Source organism: Caloenas nicobarica, chromosome 5 (genome assembly GCF_036013445.1).
Source record: "Caloenas nicobarica isolate bCalNic1 chromosome 5, bCalNic1.hap1, whole genome shotgun sequence".
NCBI lineage: Eukaryota > Metazoa > Chordata > Aves > Columbiformes > Columbidae > Caloenas > Caloenas nicobarica.
In genome coordinates, this window is record NC_088249.1 from 23,059,401 (window position 1) to 23,071,760 (window position 12,360).

Below are 12,360 nucleotides of genomic sequence, written 5' to 3' on the forward strand. Positions count from 1 at the left end.
AAGTCTGGGGGCTTTGAGACAAGTAAGAGAGAAAGGGTGGTGGGGGAGAAATGTCTGTGGGTGGGTTTGTGTGACTATACAGAGAGTTGTGAGGGGATGGCTGGGGGTATATGCCTGGAGGAGGTGGGCTACAAGCCACTGATCAGCAAGCAAAGCTGGGCCAGGGCCTGTGCAAAGTTAAGCAGGAGGCATGGGGCAGTGCATTAATGTGCACAGCTTGTGCGGGGAATGGCAGGCAAAAATCCTCCAGCCACAGAGAGGCCAGTGAAGAACAGAGCCAGGACAGGTGTTTGTGTGTGTGGGCAGAGGCAAGGTGTGCCGGGGGAGCAGAGGGCTGCGTTGCAGGGCCCATACCTGGCAGGACAGCACTGCATATATGTGAGTATATGTTACACTGACAAACCCTTCTGTTCCAGCTCCTGAAATGGAGAGAGAAAGAGAGGCATACTCCCATGAATACAATATGGAATGCTTTTATGTGCCTTCTCAGAAAGGGATGAGGGGAAAAGCCTGGGACAAAGAGAGGGAATGACAGAAGCAGCATTGCACAATCCAGCAGCCTGTCACCAGGGTGGACAGAGGCACAGTACAACGAAAACGCACAGAGGGCAAAGCCCGGTCCCAGCCAGATTCTGCCCAGCTATGTCCCTTCCTCAGGCTTTAGTCATAATTACATCGATGCAAGCGTGACAATGTTTTATTAAAGCACAGCATTGCTCCAGAGTAATAGGACAGAGAAGTAGGAGTGAGGATCTGATGTGGACGTGGAAGTACATGTAGCCTGGCAGATGTGGGCAGCTCTGCCTGAATTTAATTAATATCAAGAAAGAGATATAATGAGGTCACTACGTTAGAAGAAAGATGCTAAAAAGGTAGTAAAGCCCTGCCAAAGATGTAAAGCTCATAAGCCCATTACTGGTGCTGACTGTGCCTTGCTGGGTGCCAGAGGCACAGATGTACAGCAGTCCACGCCACAGAGGACAAGGTGCAGGGGGTCAAGAGAAGTCAAGGTAGAATAACTTATAAAGACATTTGGATGGGACCCTGGAGTTTGTATCCTTTGCAGCCTACTCTCAGAAAAAATGTCCAGAGATCCAGGAAAGTCATTTGAGAGAGCCAACTGCAGGGCAAATTAAATCCACAACCACCTCTGTCAACAGCATCACTGGCGCCATGCTGGGGAAGAGGTTCTGTGCATCCCCTAATGACCAGTCCTACAAACGCTGGAGCCCAGAGCTTTCTGCACTGATCCAGAGAGGGAAGTCCTGTCCTAAGTCAGCCACATCATTTTCTGCTTCCTTCTTGTCAATCTACTGTCTGAATATCAACCTCTCCTTTCTTCTCCTGCCCATACTTCCCCTACTTTTCACGTCTCTGCTCTGATCCATCTGCTCCTTCCACGATTTATTTATTTCCTGTCTCTTCCTTCTCTTCCTCCCATGTTTTTTCCCTTGCCCCCAGATCTTCTTGTTGGGCTACCAGGTCCCTGGTTCAGTGATGTAACTCAGCTGATTTACTCTCCTTACAGCAGTGTCTGCTCTCATGTAAATCACCCTCCAAACCCAGCCTGTGAAATGGGCTTGTTCGCTAAACTCTATGAATAGGAAAGTAGGCACAGCTGGCCTATTCATAATCAACATAAAAAATAGATTAGCACTTTACAGATTAAACATTATCGTTTCAAAAGTTAACATAAATCAACCACACTTACAGGCCTAACATTGCTGCTGCCACTGCAGGGTGACAAGCATTGCAAAGGGAATGGCTGCTAGTCCGGGGTGCATTGGGAAAGACCTCATTTGTCTTCCACCTTGAAGTTCTCCGCTGGCACCCCTGGGGTGTACTGCTAGAGGTTGTTAAAAGGAGAAAAGTGGGCTAAGGAAACAAAGGTAGAGGGTTAATTTTGTTTCATTCACATGCATTTCCAAGCAATCCACCAACCCACTATTCTAGAGCCAGAATCCATCTGCCCTACTTCCCCCCCTAGGGCTGATGCAGCTCAAAAACAGATGGAGCAACAGAGTCAGACCCTGGAATAGGAACAGGACAGGGACCCTCTAAACACCACCTGGTATCTAGCTCCATTTCCTATGGTTCAAAACCATTGGGCTCCTGTGGATGAGGTAAAACAGTTTGGTTGTTTCTATTTAATGTAAGCAGGGGCACCCATCTCAAAAAACACCTCGTCATAACCTGCAGAGCTACCTCACCAAAGAAGAACCAAGGACTGAGATCCTCTCCAGACATGCCCTGTGGAGAGCAGAGCCAGAAGAGAGTAGCCCAGAGCCTGCTACTGGTCAGGCTGCATCTTCTCCTTCATCGGGCACAGAACACCGTCACTGGAGATGCTCAACCCAACACACTGTCATCAGTTGTATAGTCAACAGAGAGATAAGGCTCACAGAACCAGTACAGTCCATACTCTTCCCTTCCTGCCTCATCACTCACCGAGAACCACCCAGTGTTTGGAGCAGCCAATCTGTAATTCCTGAGCTGGTTCTGATGATTGCAAGGGATTAGTAAAGACCTTTGACAGGATATGCCATTAAGTATCAGCCTCACAGCTCCTTTAAACAGAACAAAACAATAAAAAAGAGGAAGGCAGCCAGGGCAGAGACACTAGCAGCTCACAAAGGATAGGGCAGCAAAAGTTACATGGAAAGACTTTTTTAGTGTAACCCCTCTTAACAAGCCCTGGTAATTTTAATTGTTCTAGCCTCCATCCAGCCTTTCTTGATAAATGGGAATAACAGTTAATAGACCTGAACCAATCAGTTACATCCCATAAGGTGTTTGGGAAAATTAGCTTTGTTCTCTACTCACAACTGATACCACCTCAATTTCATTCATCATCTGAAGTGAGCCAACTAATGTATATTTTCTACTAATAATTTGAAATTTGGAAGGGTTGGTGCTGAACTGCCTCTTCCAAGAACTTGCCAATTTGAGACGGAGTGGTTATGTGAGCTTTGTAAGGGAAAAACTCATGGGTTTGCTTCAGCTGAGCTCTCCTAGCACAAACAATAGGTCATGTGAGTTTATTGCTTCAGTTGTCACAGACAGCTTCACAGGTTTGGCTCGGAACCACACATCCTATAAAGCCAAAGCACTGCAAAGCTTACAAAAAATAAGTGAAAAATGTGCTTAATATTCACAAACATAATTTGATTTCCAAAGAGAAAATGAGAAAACTTCCCTTCTCTCAGGCTGGCCTGCCTACTAGGGACTGACACACTTTGCTTAATCATGGTGGAAAGACCTTTGAGGCTCCTGAAATCCAGATTTTTGCTTCAATTCTCAAAACATAAAAGTATGTTGAGTGTGAGGATTCCCATGAGGAGAATTTCCAATGTTCTGACCCATAGCAGCTTTTTCACAGGGAGGAGAACCTGCAGGCAAGGCTGAAGTGCTTTCTATAGCTCAGCATTCTTCCATGGAATCAGGAGCTCAGACAGATCCCAGAAGTGCCATAAAACAGAGCTTACTAGATCACTATACATCTTCAAAATTCATAAAAATGCTATGTGTCTATTCTGTGTGTTAGGAAAATGCAGATATGCCAAGGTCCAGCCCAATAACTCCTTCTTTCATCTTAGGTCATTTGTTTCATCTACGAAGAACCTATTGCCAAAAGTCACCAGACCCACTGCATCATATTTTCATGTTCTCAGTGGGTGAAGAGCAAAGTAACTGGGCAGACATAAAATTCTGAAAGAAAACAGGAGATGCTAACCAGGCAGAATCAAGTAGGATATTAAAAGATCAGTAGGCAGGCAGATGATAGGATTCTCTGCTCCCCCAGAGAAAAATCAGGCATACTAAACCCAGCCTGTGGCTAGATCAGAGCATCAAGTAAGAATATTTCTGTGTACTAGCAGCAGGCTTTGAAACACAAGCCAGTCCCTCCACATGGCAGCTCAGTGTTTCTGCCCCTGCCCAGACCCTGCAATGTCATAAATGCATAAAGACTGACAAGTAAATGAGACACACAGAAATTCTCCACATGCGAGAAGGCCACGTCAGGAATATTAATCCCAGTTACAGGCAGCAATTTCCAGTGATTGTTTGCAACTGGAAGGGTTACCCATGTGCTGAGAGGTGGTTTCTGCCAACGGCTAGAGAACTGCTGTGCAGCACATCCACTACCTCTGCAGGATGTGGACACGGAACAGCTCGACACAGCTGTGGTGTGCAGTGCCAGCCAAGATTTATTCGCATCAGAGCAACACTTCAGGTGTCATCAAAACTCTGAGAAAACCATACTGAAGAGAGCCTGCCATCTGCACACAAGACACTGTGAGCCAACAAATTCCATGCAGGTGTGTCATGCACTAACCCCCAGGCACCTAAAGAATTTGTCAATTAAAGAAAAAAAAAAAAGTCACAAAGCATGCAGATCAGAACTACTCTCTGCCAGGCCGTTTTCCATTGCATTTTCTGATCTCAAGTCTTTCTCTTACTTGCAGAAGAACCCCCAAAAAATCTTTCAGAAAACCCACTGTTCAACCTCCTGTATTGTAAATCTCTGTTAACTTGAAGGAAGCCAAAGGCGATTATCCTCTAATCTATCCACAGACTCTTCCCTCTCTTGGGCAATGGGGATTAGAACGCCCAGGAAGAGGCTGCCATGAGCAGGACTCAGCCAGATCCTCTCCCAGGAGACATGAGTTGAGAGAAAACCCACTGAAGGAGGAAGTAACCTGTCTCAAAACTCTCCTGGCACTAAGTACACCAGGTTGTCTGTGGTGTGACATTAAGGGTCAGTAGCGCAGGAGCTTGCAAACGGAGCAAGCAAGGACACAAGAGACAAAGCAAGTTGAACTGACCAAGCTGCACAAAGCTCCCTGTTTGCTTTCCCTGTCCGCACTTGCCGGTGGAACATCGGTTCTGGGCAGTCACTGCTTGCAGGAGGGCCCACTGTGGGGGCAGCTCTACTGAGATCCACCAGCAGCCGGGGCCTCTGCCCAGAGACAGGGCAGGGAGAGCATGGTGGAGGCTGCAGCCGCAGCAGGACCAGCACAGGCTCCTGCCCTTCAGTTGAGTAATGCGGGCCCATTTGTTCTGGGTGACATTAATGCTATTCACCATCCATCTCAGACTCTTTAAATTACCTTTTTATGGCCAAAATCCTTCTCATAATTGATAAAAATCTCTTTTTTATATCCAGAGTTATTGAAAAAATGTGAAGTTTTCTTATTCCTCATTACAGTTTTAACACAAATGTGTTTTTTATTGATGGCTGCTTGGAAGCCCTGACGGGCCTGCTGAGAGAGGCTCAGAGGGGTGGGAGAAGGGCCAAATCCTCCCATCCCACTTCCTAGCCCCTCACACTGTCAGAGCAATGACCACCACAGCCCAGCCTCCACCCTGGTGGGTAATGGAGACTGGATAACTCATGCAGAAGAGGAGATTTCCTGAGATGGACATACCTCCCAGAGCATGCAGAAGAGGCTTATGCTGATCTAAATCTAGTTTCCCCCTGCCTATTAGTGATATACGTGAGGGCCAACTTCACAGAGCAGCTCAGCACGGTGTTGCTGGAGGGGGGTACCTAAGGACAGAACAAGGGTCATGAGCTACAAGAGACCTGGGTGTTCAGCAGAGCCATTCAGCATCAGTCCCATAGCCCCAAGCAGCCACGAGAGCAGCCGTGCACTGACTGTGCCATACATCAGTGCTTTCGGGCAGAATGCTCGACCACAAGGGTGTGGAACACTGGAGGACGCAGGCATGTGTCCTGGCATCCTGGACGGGACAGACAACATGGCCAGCCTGGGAAGAGGCTTCCTGGGGCCCTAAAAGGATCTGCAACATTGTGACCTGAAGACCTTGTGATCTAGCAGCGTAAATGAATCTTCTCTAAGGCAACATATGGAGCCAGCTACAGAAAGTGGCTCCTATTCCCTTGGGAACCACTTGGAGTCTGTAGGACATGCAGTATAATACCCAACAGCCTATTGAAGGCCTAGCTGCTCTCCCACAGGACTGAGCACTGCTTCAATAGTTCTGCAAATCAGAAGTAAGCATATGTCTCGCCAGAGCTTAAAATGCTAATCAACAGTTCCAGAAGGAAGGGAATCAGTCCGTTCTTCTCCCTGCCATGTTGTACCAAGAGTGCATACAGAAATAGGAGTAAAAAGAGGAGTCTCTTCTATTCCCTCTGTCTTTTCTCACACTCCAACAGTTTGAGGGCAGGGAAATCTCTGACTATGAGGATCAACACCTTGCAGCAGTCTTATCTTAAATCTTTCCCACAGCAGGTTCACATAGGCGTACAATTTTTGTCCCTTCCTGTCAAATGGCTTGTGGCATTGCTGCACAACATTGCAGTGACCATGCTCCCAGGTGTATATGGGTGTACTTTAACAGTGGGTGAATAACGCTGATGTACCCAACCTAGAAAACACTCTGGGAACCTTGGGAGCAATTTAAAGTAGAGGGACAAAGGGCAGCATCCTTTTTAGCCACAGTTTTACTGCTGGGACAACTTCTTAGACGAGGAGCATCTGTTTCTTACTGTACAGCACTTGTGCCATGCCAGGTACAATGGTATGAATCCAAGGAGACCAAAGCCCTTTAACTGAAGGCTAGGTCCCCCAAACATCACTGTGAAAATGCATCCTGCTTCACAAACCACAGCACAGGAGGCTCCTCTACCACACGTGCTTTGCTTACAAATCACAGTCTAACTGTTGACATATCCTGCCCTACTCTAATCAGCGAGCTCCATTACTATATGGCTGCAGGAGGCTTCTTGCAAATGGCAAAATAGTCCTTGAACAACAGGTAAAAGCCGCAATTAACTGTGGATGAAAAGGATAGTCTCCTTGGAGGTGCTGGCTAATCAAGCAATTAGAAACTGCTTCCCATTACCTGCACTCCCACAAAGCAGAGCTGGACTGACATCCTTCCAAATGACTATCTTTCCATCTACTTAAGCCCTTTATATGATTTGGCTTCAGCAGAGACAAGCCTTGACCTCTGGGCTCTCCCCAGCCCTTCTGCCCAGCTTTGAACAAAGCAAGCACTGGAAGCAACACATTCAACCACTGGTGTGTTCTCCCTATGGAGCCTGTTTTGCTTCTCGGCCTTCCTGGAGCACAGCAAACTCCCCAGCAGTGGCATGTGTGTGCAGATGTGGATACCTGGAGTCCAAGCAAAGAGCTGGTCAGGATTTCTTGGGATCCCTCACTCGATAGCATCTGAAACTGCTCAGTTTCAGCAGCTTCCACTCATCTCTGTGACAGCTTCAACAACTGGCCAGAGATGTGAGGATAAGTTGAGGGGCAAAGAGGAAGGAGACACCCTCACTACCATGGCAGGTAAGGCCTGTCCTGTGCCCTACACCAGCCCCGAGCCCCTGGGCAAGGACACAGCCTGGGCACAGAGCACCTGGGCAGCCACACCACACAGGCACCCACCAGACCCTACCTGAGACTAAGCTGTCCTCATGGAATGATAACTTCATCCTGGCCCTAACCCCAACCACACCACCTCAGACCAGACACAGGAGCAGTGACCAGAGACCCAGCTTGATGGGAACCTGCCAGAAAGCAGCACAGGTGGAGGAACTGGGATATATCTGAAGGAGCGGTGGTGAGAGATGGGTGAGGAGGGAGCATCTCCCACCAAGAAAAATTATCTCCAATGGGAGTTAAAGCCTGGGTAGGGTATGGAGCACACAAACACACCGAGGGGGAGAATAAGGAGTCTTGGGGAAAAGGTCAGAGACTTGATTACAAAACGCTGATGTGCGAAGATGGGCTGGGAGCTGATGAGCAACAGGCTCTAGAAAGTGACGTCCTGCTGTACACAGCAGAGGGATTACAGTGGTGCTGGGTGGATATAGCTGTGCTGTGGCCTACTGGGATGTGCAATATGACTGCAAACCTGGAGGTATTTTAGGTTAAAAAGTGTGTTGGCATAGATAGGAGTACACAGTGAAGCCAGGAGATGTCACAATATCCAAACTCGTTATCATTGCACAGCGGCAGAGAAGTGAGACCCGCAGAGCCATACTAGGGACTGCACTGGACAGTATTGGAGCCAGACAACAGAAAGGCACCAAGGATGTTGGAAGAGCAGGGTTGTAAAAGCTGCCGAGTCATTCTGCAGCCACTCAGTCCTACGAGGAGGGATGCTGTGGATAGGCCTTGATCAGAGCAGAGAGAAGCAGACATACTTTTGAAAGGGGAGAGTTTCATAATAGTCCTATCAGTCTTAGCAACGAGCAATTAGCTCCTCTGAGCACCTTGTCCACGGAAATCACATGCAGAAAGACCTACAGAAAGCCCTTCCAACAGACACCGAAGGGCTGTCAGGTGGAACTGGCTTGGCCGAACTCAGAGATGTCCTGAGTTCTGCACTTTTGCTCTGGGACCAAACTAGCATCACCTTCCCAGTATCCCTGTCTCTCACAGCCACAAGCCAGCCTCTTCCAACAGACCTGCCAGAGGGAGGAAATCTCCTAATCCCAGTGCTGGCAAAACATTTCTTCCATCATTTCTAGTTTCTAAGCACAATGATTTTGTGCTTTTAAGGTGCAGCCACTCAAAGATTTATCTTCCAGAGTATTTCATAAGTATTTCTCCCTAAATGTCTGGTGTCCACATTTCACCAGAAGTTGCCTGGCTCTGCTCTGCATGCGCTTTGTTCAGTTAAAAGAGCTTAGCTGAACCAGATATCTTTCCTTGTGTCACTAATAGCTCTGCAAAGAAAATTAACAGTTGTGGGATAGGGAACACACTTCTTTCATTTTCCACACCTGACCCCTTTTCATTTTCAGAACCTTGTTCAAGTAAGAAAGATGAAAACAGAGGTAGGAGAGACGCTTTCATTCATATCTCATCATCCATTCTTATGCACACAGCTTTTCCCAACTGCTCCAAGGAATACATGCAGAGCAAGCCCAACCTGTGGTATCTCCACTATCTCCCCAAAAGACTCTTACTCTATGATCTTGCTGGTGATCCTTTCCGGTCACCATAAAGGTTTCTTTGTGCAGCCTCTCTCACTGCTACTACTCACGTTGTCCTGAGAATCCCACTCCCCACCTCAACATCTTGCATACAACACTCAAGAGAATCACCACCTCCCACCAACACTTAACCAAACCACCATGGCTGAGATTAGAAAGACAGCATCTGCTCACTACTGATTATTTTCATCACAATGATCCCTGGTAGGTAGATTCCCCCTAGACTTTGAGTCATCACTCCTGGAGGTGTTTAAAAGATGTGTAGATGAGATTCTTAGGGACATGGGTTAGAGGTGGACTTGACAGTCTTAGGTTAATGGTTGGACTCAATGATCTTAAAGGTCTTTTTCAACTAAAATGATTTCATGATTCTATGACAGGGCAACCCGCTAGTGAGCATATATGATGCTTCTCCTTCTGTGTCCGATCAGCATACATAACATTTGCTTTTAAATCAGTCCGTTAGCTCATGGAGCAGAGCTACATGCTGTAGGTCCCAGTCTCCAGCCATGATGCTGGCCTGGAATGGGAAGGCATCCATCAGCAGGGTGTCATGCAAGTCTGTGTGGTGACAACAGAGCTGTGTCCAACTGCTGTAAACTTACCTCACAAGCTCTCTGCCTTTGCTCAAAGATCAGTCCCATTGGCATGCTCTCCATTTACACCAGTTTTTCCACAAAAACACTCAATTTGTCAAACATTCAAGCCTCTGATAAGATTCTCAGGAGTAGGTCACATCAGAAGACAGACAATTTCTAACTGACTGAAGATAAAATGCATCTATACATGAAATTGGCTTTTTTTGATCTTCATGCCCTTTCGCAAGCTCTTGCCTAATTTGTCAGCTTGTCACATTCCTCCCCAGGTATCTCTATATTTCCAGTTGCTATTTCCCTCATTTGTTCTGCACTGATCCAAACTGTATGTAATTACTTCTTGCCTACACTCGAGATTCATTGGAGAAGCCTGCTCTTGCACCTGATGGGGGAACTGGAAATCTTACCACCAAACTCGAGAGCAGCAGGGTTAGGCCTAGGCCCCCTGGGAATGTTCCCTCACTGTCATTTTCTCTTCTATTTGGATTTATCTGCAGGTTCCCAGGTGTGATGCCGGCCTCAAGGGGGAAGGTTTCAGGATCCCTCTTTGCACTCCCTTCCACCCTGACACTCCACCTTGCCCTTCTGCTATCTATATTTCAGCTAAGTATATCGTATTTAAAGTGTACTGAGGAGGTAGCTACACTGGAATTAAATTTGTTTCTAAAGTAACCCTATTAAATCCTCTGGGTTCCAGCAAAGACAACTTTGGTGCGTCAGGTTGCCCAAACCCTTTTTGTTTTTAAATACCTTGATTTGGTATCTTGTAACTAATAGAACTGGGAATTTATCTCAGCTTTTAATACTGCCCAGTTTCACCAGCTCCTTTATTTTTATACATGCCATTCTCTACATTTCTCTCTTTTATCACTGCTCTCTTTCATTAGCATTTCCTCTCTATCTCTTTCTTCCCATTTCTACCCTTTTTTCCACCCTCTCTCTGTCTCTTTAAAATTAAATATTGCCCAGCACTGCCCGTATGGGTGAGGCGAATGCTAAGAGGGAAGGCTGCTGTGGAGACTAGATTTGAGCTGCCTCACTGGGAATCAAGGACGCATGGAGGGCTCGGCTAGCTCCCGAAAAGCTAAAGGAAACCATGGTATATCAGACGAAGCTGAACACACACTTGAGAGAAACGAAGAGGGCTCACCTCTGAGCACCTGGCTAGGCCTCTGAGAGACACCACACAAAACAAGCAAGGGGTGGCTGCTGTGGTAATTTAATGGGGGCTAACCTTGGGGTGCCTTTCCGTGGCTCCTGCAGAGGGGAGATGGACAGATGGAGGCCCATGGAGCAGCAAGGGTCTGCAGGGAGCAGCCAGCCTGCCCTGCTCCATCTGTCCACTGAGCTATGAAACACAGCTGGTACCAGCCGTGCTACAAGGATGCAGGGCTGAGGGAGGGAGCATCTTGCAGGTCAGGGCCTGACATTAACCCTGCCATTAAACTGCAGGCAAATCTTAATTGTCATTCCTGACTAGAAAATATCTAGATCCTTAAACTACACATAGGCAGACCCGTCCCACCCAAACCTGCCCATAATATACTCACTAGGTGCAAATGCTTCACTTACCTCTTCATGTTCCCCCTATACCTCCTTACCACACAGTCAGCCCAGAAGAACCCAAAACAAAACCTCTATATATGAGCAACTATAGATGTACACACTGTTTCCCTTCTTCAACCTCCTGTCTTCCTCCCCCTCACACGCACCTTCTCTGCCATTGCCTTTGCACACTGTTGCCTCCTGCCTCCCTCTCACCATGTCATTTTTGATCCTTGAAATGCCTCTCCTCAAACAGGGCTGGAGTTTGAGGGGACCTCTTCTTATAAGGGGCAAGACGTAAAATAGCAGAACACCCTCTCTAAGTACTGTAATTACTTCCCTTATAGTTAAACACAGGTACCTACCTCTGATCTCAGTGCTATGGGCTGCTGAGGGTTAATGGTGACACAGAACCCTGGGCCACTGCATTACCTGACTGCAAGCACCGGAAGTGATTTATGCTATTATTTTCTTTGGGGGTTAATTAGGGGCTCAAGAAAGTAAAGGGCTGTCAGTGCTCGCTGGAATTGGTAGAGTACAACCAGGGGAGAGCAGTCATCCCTCACAGAGCTCTGCTAATATATCTTTGTCCTGAACATCAATATCTCCAGCTCCCACCCCTCAGTGTGGCAGATGTCCCTCCATCCTGACCTCCAACAACTCTGTTAGTCTTGGCATAACCTCTGGGGTACGCTGCTCTGCTTAGTCCTGCCACTTCCACCTGGCAGCATTCACACGCTTAATCCTCTTTTATCTTCTTCTTTCCTAAGCTTGCCAATAATGCCCATCAACGGACAGGGAAAATTTGCATGACATTCTCCCAGAGGCAAGGAGGAGATATCTCCCCTTGGTATCTCTTGCAACTGAGAACCACCAGGGACCTCCTTGGTCCTTTTTTCCATCTTCTAGCTGCCCAGGGCTTGCTGAGGCCTGAGAAGCCAGCACGGGCTACGGCTGCCCCTACCTCTTTGCCCAGGTCCTCACGGATAACTTGCTCAATCTCCTGCCTGGTGCTCTGCGGGGCCTGGCTGTGCAGCACTTTGAGGGTGCGGGTGTACTCCTCAGGCAGCAGGTAGTCCAGCGCTCCCAGGTGCTGTCCCACCTTGATGAAGGTGCCTCGGTTGGCGCAACACAGCTCCCGGAGGCGTTCAGCAGAGCGCAGGTGCACCTGCGGAGAAACCAGAACATCAGCCAAGCCCTTTCGCGGTCTGTTACATGCACAGGCCCATATAGGTACCTTTT

The 12,360-nt window shown here is 47.6% G+C and overlaps 1 protein-coding gene across 4 annotated transcripts in view; it reads right to left on the reverse strand.

Annotated features, from left to right (window-relative positions):
* Positions 1–12,360, reverse strand: part of ADCK1 (aarF domain containing kinase 1) — an 80,437-nt gene that overhangs the window by 37,258 nt on the left and 30,819 nt on the right. For all 4 annotated transcript variants that reach the window (XM_065635768.1, XM_065635769.1, XM_065635766.1 and 1 more), the window contains one exon: positions 12,083–12,286. In XM_065635768.1, coding sequence (XP_065491840.1) covers positions 12,083–12,286 — 204 coding nt within the window. The remainder of the gene's footprint in view (positions 1–12,082; positions 12,287–12,360) is intronic.